The sequence below is a fragment of the Nyctibius grandis genome, chromosome 5 (assembly GCF_013368605.1).
Source record: "Nyctibius grandis isolate bNycGra1 chromosome 5, bNycGra1.pri, whole genome shotgun sequence".
In the NCBI taxonomy this organism is placed as follows: Eukaryota; Metazoa; Chordata; class Aves; order Nyctibiiformes; family Nyctibiidae; genus Nyctibius; species Nyctibius grandis.
The window spans coordinates 74,387,051-74,404,304 of NC_090662.1; the positions used below are offsets into that span (position 1 = coordinate 74,387,051).

The following is a 17,254-nucleotide window of genomic DNA, read 5'->3' on the forward strand; positions in this document are numbered from 1 at the left end:
AATAAGCCTAGAAAAAATGATATCTCACTAATAAGCTTGTCAAGAAGAAAAAAAAACATGTAATGCTTTTTTTAACTTTTTAAAACATTTTATGTGAGAATTTTTAAATGAAGAATAAGGATTAGAAATTTCCATTTTACTTCGATGGGAAAAAAGTTCTAAACTTTTTTTGGTTTACTTCATAGATGCATAAAATTGACTTTTCCTTTACATTTAAAATGGTTTGGGTTTTGGTTTATTTTTTCCTTGAAGCTTCATTGAATAACTGGTGCTGTTAGGGATTTCTACAGGTCACCTAGTCCAGCCTCGTGCTCAAAGCAGGCCAGATTTCACAGTTAAAGCAGGTCGCTCAGAGCCCTGCCCTGCAGTCAAGACATGGGGATTCCATAGCTTTTCTGGGCACTTGTTCAAATGCTGAAGCACCCTCAGGAGTAAACATGTTTCTGAATATCTAGTCAGAATTTTCCTTGCTGAAACCTGCCTTCATTGTCCCTTGTCACCTGAAGGGAATCTGACTTTTTCTTTGTGTCTGTAGCAGCAGATACTGATTAGATCCCACTGTTAGCCTTTGCTGTTCCAGGCTAAGCAAACCCAGTTTTCTTGGACACACCTCATATCTTATCATGTGGTTCACTTTCATCACAAGGTCATACTCCTGGTTCACACTCAACTTGTTGTCCCCCATGTCACCCAAGTTTGGATTTATTTGGTCATAATAGTTTTGATGAAATGAGTAAGTTCTACATTATTTCACTCTTTTTTTTTTATTATTTATTTTTTTCTTTTTTGTCTTTTATTTCTTTTTCAGAGCTGGTCAATTTAACTTAAAGGCATTTTCTATTAGGGGTGAAAAAAACCCACAAAATTCCTAAGTAGTTTTATTAATTAAAGATACATGCAAAAGCTTGGGTAAAATTAGTGGGTTCAGTCAACCTTTAAATGAAAATGCCTAGCTCCTCATTCCTTGCCTCTCAGTTCCTCTCAGAAAAGAAAGTTTGGTGTTTCTGTAATTGAATTCAGTGCCAATACACAGAACTGCCAGTGGGTCAAAACTGCCATTTTGGGTCAAAAGCAAGCCCAGTGCAGTGGGGCAGTGACAAAAAGTCTGTGTAGGTGCCAGGGAAAATTATATCTACTCAAGCACAGCCTAGATTTTTTCCTCAGTTATGTGATGACCTTGACAGCTAAATTCCTTACAAAATTAACATATTTAAAAGGATGTATGAGGCATCCATTCTGTAAAGGAATCAAAGCCATTTTGGCCTAAAAAAATCTCTTATGCCTTCTTTCATCTTGATTTTGAACCCCTTCCTTTCTAGGCCTTGAGCCTTTTTCTTTTCTCACAGACAATACACCTGTTTTCAACTCATTTATTTTTTTATCATTTAAAAAAAATGTTTCAAGTTCTTTTTCTCTTCTAAAATGTTGTTTTCCTTTAAGACACTTTTTTTTCTGATTTTATAGAAGTCATGTCTTCAAGAAGACATAAAGGTATCTCTATGTCTTCTTATTTCCATCTCACTACCTATCTGCACCACCATCTTTTCTCTCTTCAGTTTATAAATCCTTGATGGTATCTCCTTACACTTAAATTTTTCTTCTTCCTTTTTTCTCTCTTAAGGTGGATATAGTCTTACCTTCATATGAGATTCCAAAGGGCACTCAAGAACCATCATATTGATTAAGAAATAATGCCATATGAGGTTTCTGAAAAAATCTGACTTCTGATTTCTCAAACTTTATTAATGCCACAGAGTACTACTATAGTCAATTACTCTGATTTCCTGCAAAATGTAAAACATATAATTTTATCTTTAAACCCCTGTGACAGGTCTCTGTCTAATACAGACTGGGGCACATATCTCAAAGGCATTCCATGTAGGCTTAAGTACATCAAGTGATGGAGGCCTCAACAACTCTGTTAGTAAATTATTACTTTAGGGTTTCCTAGTTAATCTTTTCTGAGTAACCGTGTAAAAACATATGGCTTCTATAAATATCATCTGAAGTTCCCACATGCTCATGATGCCCGAAAGGGAAATTTTCATCACCAGCTCCCCTGAAATATTGAGAAACTCACAGCCCAATAAAGAGATAACATATCAAAGAACTGTTCATGTCCAGATTTGTTCCAGTTTAGAAATATGCACATTTTTTGTTCATACTACATTTTCAATCATAGTCCTCTGGGAACACCAGTATCTCAAATGCTAGGCTCTGAACAAAACAAGACATTTCAAACATACTCACTATTGCTGTTTATCAGTTTACCTTGCTCGCGTTCAAACAATTTTTTAAAAATTTCACAGTATTCAGTTTAGACTTTGAGATGGAGCACTGAATGGACCTTGACTCATATGATTCATAAGACTAAGGTTTCACTTTTTTGGAGGTTTTTGTTTTCATTTTGTTAACCAATCTTAAAAACAAAGCCAGTGTACTTTTCAATGTTTCAAGGTTTTCATTTTGTTCAAGAAAAAAAAAGAAAAAAAAAAGGAAAAAAGGTAAGAAGCATTTGTCGGAACAATCAGAAGAACAGTTCAAATATAGAAGATCAGCATGGCTTTTAAATCTTTTAGAAAGTGGACATTTTGCTTTTTTGTCATGATGTACATGCAGATTAAAACTTGGATGCCCCAAATATTGAAACACACCTGTAATTATACTCCTGTCAGTAATTCACTTGCTGAAACTAAGACTACCTAAATAATCAAAAGAGCATGGAAAGTGATGGTTGAATAGCAAACTATAAAAAAAGGAAATATTGACCAGAATGGATAGGAAAGGATAGAATAATCTTAGCAGCTATTCCCAAGTCTCAACCTGACATATTATATGATTTTGGGCAACATTCTCAAATGTCTAAAGCCATGAAAATAATCGACAAATCTCATATAACACGGTTTTGGGGACACCAAAAAAAAAGGGCCACTTGTTCAAAGATGTACATTGAGGGGTTATTTTGCCACAACGGCATTATCTGTAAAATAGCAATGATGACATAGACAAGGCAGGGAGGAAAGAGCTAAATTCAGGAGAGATGAAAGTTAGGGGATGGTAGAAATTCTTTCAAATTAAAGATGCTTTAAGAAATAAAAAAAATATTTTTATTATTACTGCTAATCTTTGACACATCCATTTGCATTGACAGGGTGGGAGAATGTGTACGGCTTTGACATGACCTGTATTAGGGATGTTGCCATGAAGGAGCCTTTGGTGGACATAGTAGATCCAAAGCAAGTGGTGACCAATGCCTGTTTAATAAAGGTTTGGTAATTCCAAATATACCTAATTATGAATGTTTACACCTAACTGTAGGATTCTTTGGTGACCTGCTGCTTATGTTTTACTGCTATCTTTGTATGCTTCTAACTAGCTGCAGAAGCCATCATCATAGAATGCTATCACACTAAGAAGGAAAATTGTGCAGGTTTAAATTAGTCAGTAGTAATATGTGGCACATGCCCAATGCTGTCACCTGAGCTAAGCATGAACATTGATACCTTGATCACTTATGGAATACTCAAAAGCAAGACGTTCCTTGTGTCTCTGTACTCATCTGGCTATTGCTAACTGTAACTTAAGACTCTTACAAATTATACATATGCAAATACTGGATAAATAGAGACATTGTGTATTTCGATTTGAATTTTAATTGCCCTACCTTCTTGTAAACAGAGGCTGGAAATTACTGATGCAATGCTGCTGAGGAGAAGGGGTAAATTAATTCTGTTTGCAGTAAAAAAGACTGAAGCATCAGTTTCTGAATTGGTCTGCTCTGATAAAATAACTCTAATTTACTCCAGAGCATGAGATCAGAATTGGAACCTAATTTATTTTATAACTTCCTAATTCTTAGCCTTATCCAGAATGTTACTGTGCTCTCCCAGCCCCAACATCTGCAGCCAGAGGTTAGCTTGTACCCTGTTCTACATATAAGACAGAATGGTCACTACTCCCTGTTCACAAGATCAGGTTAAGAATCCATAGCCTACAGGAACACATGAAAGATCTAAAATTCCTTCCCTGTGAAGGAATCCTCCTCATGTGAGACTACTCTCATGAATAAGGCTGTCTGAATCAATAGCAGTGGTAGGATGAGGTCCATGGATCCAAGAGTGTGCTCATTTATCCCAAAGACTCAGTTCTAATTTTTCCCTTTCACTTTTTGCCAGTAACAAACACAGCAGTAAGTATTCCCTTATGCAAAAAGGAAAGACATGCCTTTAGACTGCAGAACCTTTACTGAAAGCAGCAAAAAGGAACAGAGGCAGAAACTCCGTGTGAGCACATATGCATGCACAGTCCATCTGCACTGAGGGGAACACAAGATGTCTGAAAACAGCCTGCGTCAGAGCAATTTAAAATTGCAAAGCACACAAAATAAACAGCTATTTAGACTGCAGAAAATATGTCTGGTAGGATATCAGGTGGCAAAATCAGTTGGCTTCTCTGGAATAAAAAGTTATAAAACCTGCATGCCCTTAAATGAAGTGCAAATCTAATGCTTTCTTTAGAAGGACTTTTAAAGTAATTGAGCTTAAGAAGACAGACAAAATTTTTCAAACTTCCTATTCAGGTTTTATATTTAATTCTACATTGCCTGACATCTTTTGTCTGTACACTGAATGGTGCTTTACCATGTAATGGCACCTTGGGAGCAAAGCAGGTAATAACTGCAGAAGCAGAAACCACTCTCCGTTCCAGAATCTGTCCCTAATCTCACAAACTGATCATTAAAAAAAGAGAAAATTGTCCATGAAAGGTAGGAAGGAGGGAGGCTTTTGTTCAAGCTAGCAATATGGAAGCAAGAAAAACTGAGGCCGCATTTCTTTTTTAAATTTAATTAACTTCTGCATATGGTTTATTTATATAAAGTGCGTTTCTTTGATCCTGAAACTATTTGTGAATCCTGAGAATAATATTAGCCTAAGAAAACATTTGAGAACAAACAAAGCAATAATGTTTAATTATTCAAATGTTTTATTGTAGCATTTCACGATGGCACAGCTTATTCATATTAGTTCCACAAAGGGATTTTTTTAGGGGTGTATTCAATCCAAAGCCAGCTAACTTAGGGTGCCTACCAGATGAGTCTGGTTTCCCTGTAATTAGTCAGTAGATGGACAGTCACTAGATGCATTCCTAACAGACCAGTCAGAGCCCTGTGCTTCTGCAGTTGTTTTAATTCCCAATTTAGATGCTCTGAATCGTTCTACAAAATCAGCAAAATAAGACATCAACCCCTCCATGCTATGTAACCATGACACATATCTAGAATGCTGGAGAATTGAGTCAAATTTTCTGATTTGTACTCTTCAGGAATTGGATATAACCCAAGTCTTGAACCCTTCAAGGAACTCTAGCCACTGAGCCACAGGTGCACTGGGGGTGGTGCACGCAGGGAATACAGCATCTTCTCTGTTATGGAGGCAATTCCCCTTTGAATGTTCTCTTAAATATATCCCAGGGGCACAGGAATTTTCCTGTCAAGTAGGAGCCCTCTCTTTAAGTTCCAAACCAAACCAGCCAGGGAGTGTAGTGGGACCAAAGCATCTTCAAACCACCAGAGTCAACAACTGATCTCAGGAAAAGTGTACAAGTGTCCTTCTGAGGGCCTACTGCTTTCAGTAACATTGCCTGAAAAAATGGAAAAGTTTGTTTCAAACTCAGTAAAACAGTTGTGTTTTCTTCTCTTATCCCCTTGCACATTAGAGATATACAAATGGGTTTGGGTTGACCCAAAGCTTTTCCTCCATGTTAATTTTGATTTGGTGTCAGCACCAGAGACTACAATAACAATAAATCAATGGTTCACACAGCTGTAGAAAAACCTGCAATGAGAGATTGACAAAAACTCAAAAAAAACAAGTAAGAATGAAGAACATGCCACATCCAATTCATAATAAAAGATACTGTTGGGACTTTCCTGAACATCGTCCCCTATCTAGCCACAGAGAAAGAACAAAAAAAAAGAAAGAAATGTACTTTTATTCTCTCATTTGTCCCACACTTTCCAGGAACGGTTTAAAGTTCCTGCAGGTCACACACTACTTTAAGATTACACAGTTTAATGCTACTTACAGCACAAACTGCCTTCCCTGCACAAAAAAAAAAAAAAAAAAAAAAAAAAAAAAAAAAAAGCAACATTCTTGTTTATCAGACAACATAGCATAATAGCAAAAAAACATTGACCTATATGTTCAAATATCCACTTATTTGAGAAATTTCCACTGTTTTGGAAATACCATGATTCATCTGTATGAAGCCTCATTTCACAGGACCTGCAGTATTTTCTGCAAAAAGGTACTGTTGCTCAGAGACATCCAGCCACACAGGTGTGGCACTTGTCTGTGAGCTCCGATGAGTCCCATGTTCTTCTCCCATAGTAATCTTGGCCCATAAGATTTAGGACAAGGCATTCCTCATGAGACTTTTCTCTTGCTCCACTGCAACGTCACTGAACTCCTTTATCACATTCCTTTCTCCCAGCTTCTCCTGAAGTAAAGCAAGAGGCACCTATGCCACTCGTTTTCCATCTTTCCTCAAACACTGCTCTTTTTTTCTCATTTTTCTTCTCTACTCTTTTCTCCACATGAAAATCTCCCTTCCCTTTCCTAAGTTACTTTCCCTGTCACACTTTCATTTCCAACAGTTCTCCCCACAGTCCTTCCTTTCAGCATCCTCAGATTCAACCTATTCACCTCCACCTGCCGAAAAAAAAACCAAAACAAACAACACCCTAGTAATTTTCAGGCATTTCCTTCTGTGCAAACAGGAAAAGATGGCATAAGAGGGGCCCTGGCAGGAGGCTGAGCTCTCTGTTATCTAGAAGCCATAGCTACACTTCCTTCCCTGTTATTTCATCTAATAGAAAACCAACATATGCTGCAATATCTAGTCAAAACAATCTCAGATATTCCATTCTTCCTTTCACTTCTTCCCTGAAACACCCAGAATTTAATGTTGTTTCTTCTCTGCCCACATTAATACTGTTAGTTCTCTGCACTCCTTAAAAAAAAAAAGAAAAAAGAAAAATCATTTTATTTTGGAAAAGTGAATGTGTTTTGGGAGCTGACTATTGCATTCAGTGCTCCCCTCACATCTGTATACATGTGTGCAACTGACAATATAGGTCATTTTCTCAATGCTTGTCAGAAAAGAGGGTTTGGGCCTTTCTGTTTCCCTAGTAATTAATTTTAGTTCTCAGCCTTCAGATCAATCCATTTCCTGAAGCTGGCAATACTGCTTGTATCAATGCCGCCTGTCCTCCAGCTTCTACATCAGTTCAGCATTTACCTGCTATGATTAGCGCTGCCTTCACCATCTCAACCTATGTTGGGGTGACCATTTCCCTCTTTGTCCAACCCAAGACAGCTGGTGCAATGGGAGAGCGGAATGGGGGAAAAACCCCAACCCCAAATCCAAAAAACAAACAACCCCACCAAAACTAGACATTCACTGAGATTTGAATCTTTAACTTATCTTCATGCTCACACAATCCTAGCTGAGTAAGCTGACTGGCTGGGAAGTGGATCAGAAAAGAGGTGTGGTGGCAATCTAGAAGCAACCTTAGTTACGATTTGCATGAGGAAACGGGTCAGGCAGCAAGTCGGCGTTTTTCCTATCAGCAAACCTGATTCAGGGCTGTTTCTCTCATTAGTTAGGTTGCCTTCAGCTAGGGTGATACCATTCAAACAAGAAATACGTAGCAGCTGGCAACACTGAATCTCAACCTCACTGTCATCATCCCTGTGATTCGAGATGATCTTCTGTACACGATTTGCTCAGTCCTAAAGCAGTTTGTGCCACAGGACAGCCCAAGAACCATTATTTATGCAGTGAATGTAAAAACTGGACCTTTATCTGTCTCTCTGCAACAGGGACATGTAGCATGGGATGTCTCACGGTCTTCCATGCAGTGTCAATCACAGTCTGGACCTCCTTATTTAGCTGATAATTCTGACACTTTTATTGTTGCTCAGGTTAACACATTTTATCTTTTTAGTATAACTAAGAGCTGCATTTTGATCAGATCCCTGCTTAACTATGCCCATTTTGTTGTTGTCTTTGAAATCTGAATGAAATCTGGTAAATCATTACTTTTCCACTTATTTTATGCAAAGATAGCATTTGTCCCCTGTGCTGTTAGCTGTAATTAACATCCAATGAACAGTGACATTTAATGTACGAATATACAGTAGCCAGAGTACGAATCAAAAAGATCACCAAAACAGGATCAGGCCAGTTTCAAAACTATATTATTTAATTAAAAAAACCCACATTTGTCTCATAACCTGCATAGTAAAAAAAAAAAGTTTTTGTCCTTAAAAAAAAAAAAGACTGCAAAAGTGACCACCATTTTATCCAGCACATCTGTTCAATATTTCTGAGTCATTTCCACTAACTTCTCTAATAAAAATATTTCCTACTGCTTTTCATTCCAGTTTACCCTGCAGAGCCAACACAGCTCAGAGAGAGGGAGCTAGATCCCTTTTATGTGCCTCATAATCGGACTTAATTCACAATTTCTCCCCACAGTGATACCACTAAAAAGCCACTCAAAATTACAGAAATCTGCAGCTATCACCCATTAGTCCAGTCTAGCTTGTCAAAGCAAATTTTGCAGGCTGCTATGGAGGTCTCCAGGAGACTTCAGAAATTCTTATTCCTAGTATGCTTTTTTCATTTTATCTTCTTTTGAGGAAAAAAAATTACATTTTAAGGCTGTCCCAGCTTTAAATGACCACTTATAAGCATGGGTCACTTATAAGCACTAGTGATTCAGCTTGACATTGCAATATAGTCCAATAATTTTCATTACGGTTAAGTTATTCTTGAACAGTATTGCTAATCAGACAGGCCAAAACTATAGCTTGCTTAAATCATCTCACCATATGTTTTCTAAGTCTCAGAAACACAAGATATGTGGTCCATGCAAAGACCTCAGTAACTGCAATATGGCTGCATCTTTTGATGTCTATTTTTGCAGACTTCTCTTAAATTATAGAATGCAATTGCTAAAAGAGCCCTCTATTGTGCCCTCAAAGAGGCTAAAAGAGCCTCTAATGAACATTCTAGGCTCTGTTCTCCATTTTTGCAGTGTAAGTCTGAAGTAATGCTGGTGAGGTGAGTGATATGATTCCTGGCTTATGTTGGTAGAGTAGCAGAAATTTGGATTTCTGCCTACAAAGCTTCTATTTCTCTGTATGCTTGAGCAGTTTTGTTGTTAATACTGACTTCCTGAATAATAGAGAGACAAATATTCTGGGGGTATCTGGCTCTTGCCAAATATGCTCTGACAAGGACAATAAGGACTGTGAAGCCAGATACGCTTAGGAAGATATCAGAAAGTGCACTGATAGGAAACATTTCCCATAGCATTAGAATACAATTGGTATTATTTCAGACTTAGTATCCTCCCTATCATGACTACAGGTTTTGGAAACAACCCAGATAAAAGCGATACCTAGCTGGGAAAATCAGATCCATCTAAAAAACTCAGTTTAAGCCTTGAACAGTGAGATTTAAATATTGATGGAAATAAGCAATGTTGGAGACTACATCATTGCTCCCAAATAATGCAATCAAGACAACATGATTTGCTTCTGTCTAGTTCAAGAGTAAGATCCCTGTGCTTACTATTTGGAATTCTGACACAGGACTAGAAAGCATTATCAGCAAAAAGCAGGCTCCTGTCATGTCTCAGATGTTTTAACTGCTTGACACAGTCAAAGCACATTCCCTTCCAGAGATGCTCAAACAAATCAGAAGTTTATTTTTATTAAAAACCCAACTCTGCCATCTTTCCTCATGCTGACAGTCCCTGATGATGAAAGGTCTTAGAACTGGGACCTGTATCTCCATTTCAACATCCATTGTGCCTACATTTGTCAAAGAACGGTTTTTACCTTGATTACCTCCAGCTCCTGCAGCCCCTCCCTGCCATTCCCAAGGATACGCACTCTTCTGTGAGTGGCCTCTCTTATCACTCTGTCAACTTAGTCAGATAACTGGATCATTTGCTGATGATTTGATATATTCAAATATACCATTGATTTCTTACAGTGTTAAAGGGCTACCAGTTGTTGCTGATCATTAAATAAAATGCTTAAGTACATCACTTTACACTTACATTAGAGTCACAGACATCTGCATGTAAATGTCTTTTTCGTTCTCCTCAAAACAGGAAGTAGATATTTATACAGTGAAAACTGAAGAATTGGCATTTACTTCTGCGTTCTGCCTCCAAATTCAGCGTAATGATTACATTCATGCCTTGGTCACCTATTTTAATATCGAATTTACGAAGTGCCACAAGAAGATGGGATTTTCTACAGGTAATCTGTATTTCTTTTCATTTCATTTCTGTTGCTATCAGTATATCAGTGCTGCTGGTCAGATGGTACAGGAGGGGTTACTGTACCATCAGGTTTGAATTTCAGTGATAAAAATTATTGTCACATTTTGGGATGTGTGCAGGATGGAGAAAGGACATCTGCCTGTAGGAATTCTGCAAAAACAGGCAGGATTTCACAATGGCTACCAAGCTTAGAGCTCAGTGGGATTTATGACCCAGGAGTTTATTCCCATCACCAGTTATATCTAAATCCTGTGTCAAGTTTCTCAGATTAGACACGGAATTGTCATCTCAGTGAGAGACAGCAGCTCTGCATCCTAGTTTCCCCAAAATGCAAAACTCAACAAAAGGTCTTGCTTATCCCAGAGTCTAAAACAAAACCATCATTTTTTCCAAGACATAATCACACACATACTGCTTCTGTAAATCAGCTCTAACAACTCAAATGTGAAACTCTTAACTTACCTTAGTGAGCAGATATTTAAAGGAATAATTCCATTCCTGTAAGGCATTGTTTACCAGAGTGAATAAACCAGCCAGTGTTGCAAGAAATGTAAAAACCTCATGACTGCTTTAATGACAAGAACAACAAATTACAGTTGGTGCTGGTTGCACTTAGCATTATTACACAACTCAAGCAGGTGTCAATGTCACTGTAAGGCTACCCTCTAACATCTTTAAAAGGTCATGGTGATGGGCGGAGGTTCTTGATGATTAGCTATCACACCCATCTTCATGAAGTGCAGTAAGCAGGATCTATGGAACTATAGGCCAGTCAACCTCGCCTCAGTTCCTGGGAAGGTTATGACACAAATCCACCTGGAAATTATTTCCAGCTATATGAAGGACAAGAAGGTGATGGAGAACAGCTAGCATGGATTTACCAAAGCCAGTTATACCTGACCAACCTGACTGCCTTCTAGATGACTAGCTGTGTGGATGAGGAAAGATCAGTGGCTGTTGTATACCTTGACTTCAGCAAGGCCTTTTGTACAATCTTGCATAGTTTACAGCTATATTGATGAGATACACACTGGGTAAGTAAGTGAACAATAACATGGGTGAAAAATTGGCTCAAAATGTGTCAATCAGCAAAGTCAAACCAGAGGCCAGTTATTAGTAGCATCCCACAGGTGACCAACAGTGAGGTCAATATTGTTCCTCATCTTTATTAACCACCTGGATGATGGGATAGAGTGCATCTCAGCAAATTTGTTGCTGATCCCAAATTGGGAGCAGCATAGGCTGGAGAGAAAGAGCTGCTATTTAGAGAGACCTACACAGGTTCAAAATGGGTTGATGAGAACCTTATAAAGTTCAGCAAAGCCAAATGTGAAGTCCTGCAGCTGGGACCAAAAAACTCCATGCTATTGCTTGGGCCAGCTGGATGGAAATCAGCTTTGTTGGAAAGGACTCTTGGATTCTGGTGAACAACAAACTGAACATGAGTCAGAAGTATGCCTTTGCAGCAAAACTAGCCAATCGTCTTGACCCATATTAGCATGAATGTAGACAGGAGGTTGAGGGAAGTGGTTCTCTGCCTCTATTCAGCACGTCATTATAAAGTAGGTGCAGAACAAGTTACTCCATAAAAAGGTCATTTGGCCTTCTGTAACTGAAGGAATAGACACCACTGTCTAGAAGACCAGTCTGGATTCTCAGATAGTGTCTGTTGGCAAAGCTCTACTGAATTCAGCAAAATATCCAAGTTTGTAGGACATGAGGAAGTGACAATTCATTGATATATCATTTTGAAGTGGACTTGAAGACCTGTGCCAACATTACACACACACACATACACTGTTCATGGAGCACAAGTTTGTACATGCGTCAGGCTTTTGTAAGGAAGATAGCTCTGCATAAGGTCATGCGCACATGTACATGTGTATGTACAAGATAGCAGCTAAGATTTAAAATATAAGTTCAGCTTAGTTTTGGTCTAACATATTTTCAGTTAGCAATTTTACAGAAAATTTTACAGAGGCATGTCCAAATGGAAAACAGATTCCGGATCTGAACTCCTGCAAGAAAATCTCTCTGTTTAGCAATTGACATTAACAGTCATTAAAACTGTCTAGACACATAGCCAGAAATTATCTGGTAAAATACTTTTCTTTGGAAGATAACAGTTTGCCAACACAGTTTCTGACAAAAGTTTGTTTATATCAGTCTTCTGATTCTAGAATTTTGGAAAAAAAGAACGGGCAAATATTCCTGTCCTGACATTTTTTTTAAAAAAAGCTTAATTTCCCCAGTAACTAACAATTTCTAAAGCCAGATTTTTTTTGAAACATTGATGTTGAAATGAAATGAGATCATTGTTTTATTAAACAGTGTTAAGATATTATTAGCATGATTCAATACAGGGGGCCCATGTCTGCATCAAAAAAGTGATTAGGGAAACAAACGGAAGAAAAATAAATTTATCAGAGGCTTTTTTGCCAGGTCAGGAAGTCTCTGAACTTGTATAGCTATTCTTATGTTCCCAGATGCTCTTAACTGCAAGAATGCTAGGAACAAGAAGAAAGCAATGCAAGTTCATCAGGCACTGCTCAAAGATTTGAATTTAAATCAAAAATAAAAACAAATAAGTAAAATAAAAACTTGAAATAGCAGAAGGTCACAAAAGTGATTCTGCTAAGCAAGACTAGAAATTAATTTAGACCAGTATCCATCTCTGGCAAATTTCCCATAGCATATGCCTTTACTAAGTCCAAAAACAGGTCAAGGTGCAAGTGCCCTTTACCCAGCTGTATCCTCCTGGAAGTCATAAAATCTGCTGTTCCCGGATCATGAGTCAAAGGTTTCATCTGTGTCATTGTTATTAATAGTTTTTGATGAACTTTTCTTTCATGTTTTTTTGTAATTGTTTTTGAGCTAATTAAGACTTCTGACTTTCAAAGCACTTAGCAGTAAATATTTCCTCAATTTGAATGTGTGTGGGTTGAAAGGAAAGCATCAAAAAAGTGCCTATCATGCCCAGTAGCCCCCTTTGTGGAATCCTTCTTGCTGGGTGTGATTCACACCTGACATATTCCAGTAAAAATCAGAAGACAACCCACTGACAGTCAATAGAATTGTGATGTTGTAAACATGTTTGCTAATATAGTATATAAGTTAGAGCATTCTATGAGAAGAAAGGCTATTTTCAATTGTTCCCAAGTCTTAATTTGATTTGTAAGACAAAGATGAAATTTCTATAAATAATACCCATATATATTTTTTAGCACCTGATGCTCCCTATACTCACTGGAAGCAAACTGTCTTCTACTTAGAGGACTATTTAACTGTGAGACGAGGAGAAGAAATCTATGGGACTATATCCATGAAACCAAATGCAAAAAATGTGGTGAGTCAGCATCACTGATTCTAATTCCAATTCTGTTGATCACAAACTATAATCAATAGTAAATGAAATGCATATAATTAAAAAAAGATCATGCTAAAGGCTCTAAATTAATGTTTATTAGTAAGAGCTCTAGTCACAGCTTCACCAAAGCTGGTGACAGCAATGATAATGCAGTGCTAATGTTACAGAACTCAGCTTGCAAACAAGCTAGCATGGGAAGGAAAAAAATTATTCAAGTACATCAACAAGTCAGCTGCCATCTGCAATCAGCTTGGCTCACATTTTGTGATGCAAGTAGGCAAGGGTCTCTTCATACTGTCACTAAAATCAGCAGTAAGATCCCTTCTGCCAATACAGGATGATCAAGAGTAAGTACTTAAGTTCCACATCTATAGCCAGATTTCCCACTCAGTCCCCAAGAACTCTCCTTCAGTAAATTAAGTAACAGATTTCAGCTGAACATCTGTATGAATTCACTGATCAAACGTACTTGGAACTCACTAATCAAGTGGTATGGTTGTTTAAAAATTATGGCTTTCCACAGAAAATACAGATGTTTTTTTTAAGACTAAAACTAAAGCATGATAGATATCACACTATCATGACTGGTGAAAACTTCCTCAATTTCTCTGCTACAGGCTGAATCTCTCACCAAATACAACAGTTATTCAGTGCTTCTTTTAACTTGTAAGGAGACTATGAGATATAGTCTGATGGACAATCCATGCCTGTATGGAAAAGCAAAACATGAGAAGTGTGGCTTCTGGGAGAAACACTGGCACCATTTTCTGCCAAAAACCTTGAGCAGAATCTCTTCATTTTCTATTACAAAATACAGCCATTAAAATAACCTGGTTATAATCCATCCATGCAATTGCTGTAATTGTTGAAATACTGCTTTTGTTGACTGCAGCAAATCTTAACATATCATTGCCTTCCTTTTTTGCATTACTTTTCCTTTTTTGTACCAAATCCGGATTGGATATGGTTTTCATAGTAGTGTTGATACAAGGGAAGAAATAAACACAAACTTGGCATTAAAACAAACATATTCACTCCTGAAGCTACTGCTTGCTGTGAAAGGAGAGGAAAATAGTCTGTTTCCCACCTTTACGTTGTCCTTGGGGGACTAGAACATTTTATTTTCCATTGAATGTATCAATTTTCTTTTGAGGGAAAAATGAGGAAAATATTGCAAATTTGTTTGCACAGCAGCAGGCACCTGAATGCAGATTTAGGTGCTAAAATTTACGTGTTCTTGGTAGTTATCATAAGACAGAGAGACCACCTCAGTTCAAAAGGATTTGTTAGTGCTTTGTTCTTCTGAAACATGAAGCCTTGCAAAAGCTTGTAGAGAGACAGCTTCGTTTTGTAGCGCTATGTAGTGCCTCTTTCCAAAATACATGTCATTGTAAGATAAAGAATGACTGAGGGCTTCTCTACAATGGGAAGTTTACTAGATGTATTCTGGAATAACTCCTAGTGTGAAAGCCCTTCACCCTAGATTAAGACCATCTCAATGGGGGATACCCTTAAGGAATTGTTACAGAATATGTATGATAGCACGGTATTTCAGAAGCTTCCTGGTTGTAACCAGGACACTAAATCAGCATTAAGAAGAGTGCACAAATATGCCCTAGACATAGATTGTATGGTGAATGCTATTGCACATCCTGCTTTTTCAGTGTTAGCAACATTTAAAAACAAAAGATGTTAGAAACCACAGTAGGTATCTCTTGAAATCTGCAGGTCTTTTCAACCTGAGCAATGATAACTGAATTCATACACTAAACTTATGGTCTTTCTTACATGTTACATTTAAATCTTCTTACAGCGTGACCTGGATTTCACAGTAGACTTGGATTTTAAAGGACAGCTATGTGAAATGTCAGTATCTAATGACTACAAAATGCGCTAGCAAGAAACCTTTCAGAGAGATGAAAAGGAGAATTTTATCAAGTCCTGAACTGCTGAACTTCAAGCGAGGAACAACTGTTCACAAGATAATTATATTAAATACTAGAATGTTTACTCTGATGGAAAGTGGTAACCTGATCCTTCTTGCAGACAGTACAGGGGGCTGGGATCCCACTGTGAATGTACAGTATACAGAACTGTAGCTTTTGTCAAACATATAGGAAAAATAAGCAACAGTCTTGAGTGTTCTGGTTAACTTTAGGATGGCAGAAGATGCGTATACAAATTGTACTACTTACTGTGAATTTCTGGTTCTTCCAAGCTTTGCATGTTAAAGATGATTAGGGCAGTTTTCTCACTATGAAAGACCACTACAGCACATTACTTTGACAGTATTACTGGACTTATATTCAATATAAATGAATATATATGTTGTACATGAGAAAAAAAAGTAATTTCATAATAGGAATTCGTTTTGTGATTATTTAATTCTCATTATGCGATTATGGAAAGACAATGATGTTACCTCTGGCAGTACTCTAGGCAGTGATATATTCTATTAACTGTCCAAAGTTATAGCTTTGGTAAATATTCCATGCAAAGTGTAGATAAGAACTGGGCTTTTACAGAAAGTTCAACAGCTATCTTTTTGAATGTGCTCTGGAAAATGTGGACCATTACTTTTAAAATTCACCTTCACAACTGGATGCCTGTTAGAGATTTAGAAAACATTAGCTTTTTATCCTTGACAATATTCTATGGTGAGTTTTTATAGCTGGATTTTGCATGAGACCTGAAAACAGACACTTAGTATTTAAAAGTGATGAATGCAAAGTCTCTGAAATGGTGGGTAATTCATGTTTCTTGGCCATGCTGTATTTCAGTTCTTTGCAAGATTCTTAATAAAAAATAATTTTCAAAAAATAGGAATTAGTGTTTCCTTTTGGTGATGTTTTAGATAAGTTTTAAATCGCAAATACTATTCTCAAGAGTGCAGTAATTTGCAGGAACAAGCTAATGTCTTTAAAAAAATGCCTATGGCTTCTGATATTACTAAGATGTCTGTAGCTTCCCCCATCCCCTTACGCCCCTTGTTTTTCTTACAATATTTCCTGCTTATACTTAAAATATTAATTGCTTGTAATTCTTCAAAGATATGTATCAAGTCTTTTTACTATATTAATGTTGACCATTTAATCACATGTAATTCGTCAAAAACTGCATCATCGGTCCTATCTACCCATTTTCCAGTCTGTCTGGCATTAGGCACTAAACCATGTTCCATCATGTATTGGATGAGATTGACTAGTTTTTTGCCTAAAAATCTTTTTAATCACCTGCAACTAAAGCATACTTGAAGATGTATTTTGCCAGTATTCGTCAACTTTTCACTTTTTAGAAACCTATTTCTATTGTTTTTCCCTTCACAAAAACTGTACAGTGCCTCCATTTTCTTATGGTCTAAAGATTATGGTCTAGAGATTGTATCAGATGGTATCTATGTAGAACGAAATTAAACTGTAATTGAGCAGTAAAACATATTGTTTGCAGTGTAGTTCATCACTGTTGTTTTAAAGCACTTTTCTTTCATTTTCTTGGAATGAGGATGAACAACTTTCCTCAGAAAA

The 17,254-nt window shown here is 37.2% G+C and overlaps 1 protein-coding gene across 1 annotated transcript in view; it reads left to right on the forward strand.

Annotated features, from left to right (window-relative positions):
* The window catches only part of PRMT8 (protein arginine methyltransferase 8), a 65,909-nt gene extending 48,796 nt beyond the window's left edge, over nucleotides 1-17,113 (forward strand). Inside the window, exons 7-10 of the mRNA XM_068400479.1 lie at nucleotides 3,152-3,267; nucleotides 10,190-10,340; nucleotides 13,588-13,709; nucleotides 15,544-17,113. Coding sequence (XP_068256580.1) covers nucleotides 3,152-3,267; nucleotides 10,190-10,340; nucleotides 13,588-13,709; nucleotides 15,544-15,627 — 473 coding nt within the window. The 3' untranslated portion in view covers nucleotides 15,628-17,113. The remainder of the gene's footprint in view (nucleotides 1-3,151; nucleotides 3,268-10,189; nucleotides 10,341-13,587; nucleotides 13,710-15,543) is intronic.
* Nucleotides 17,114-17,254: the final 141 nt, after the last annotated feature.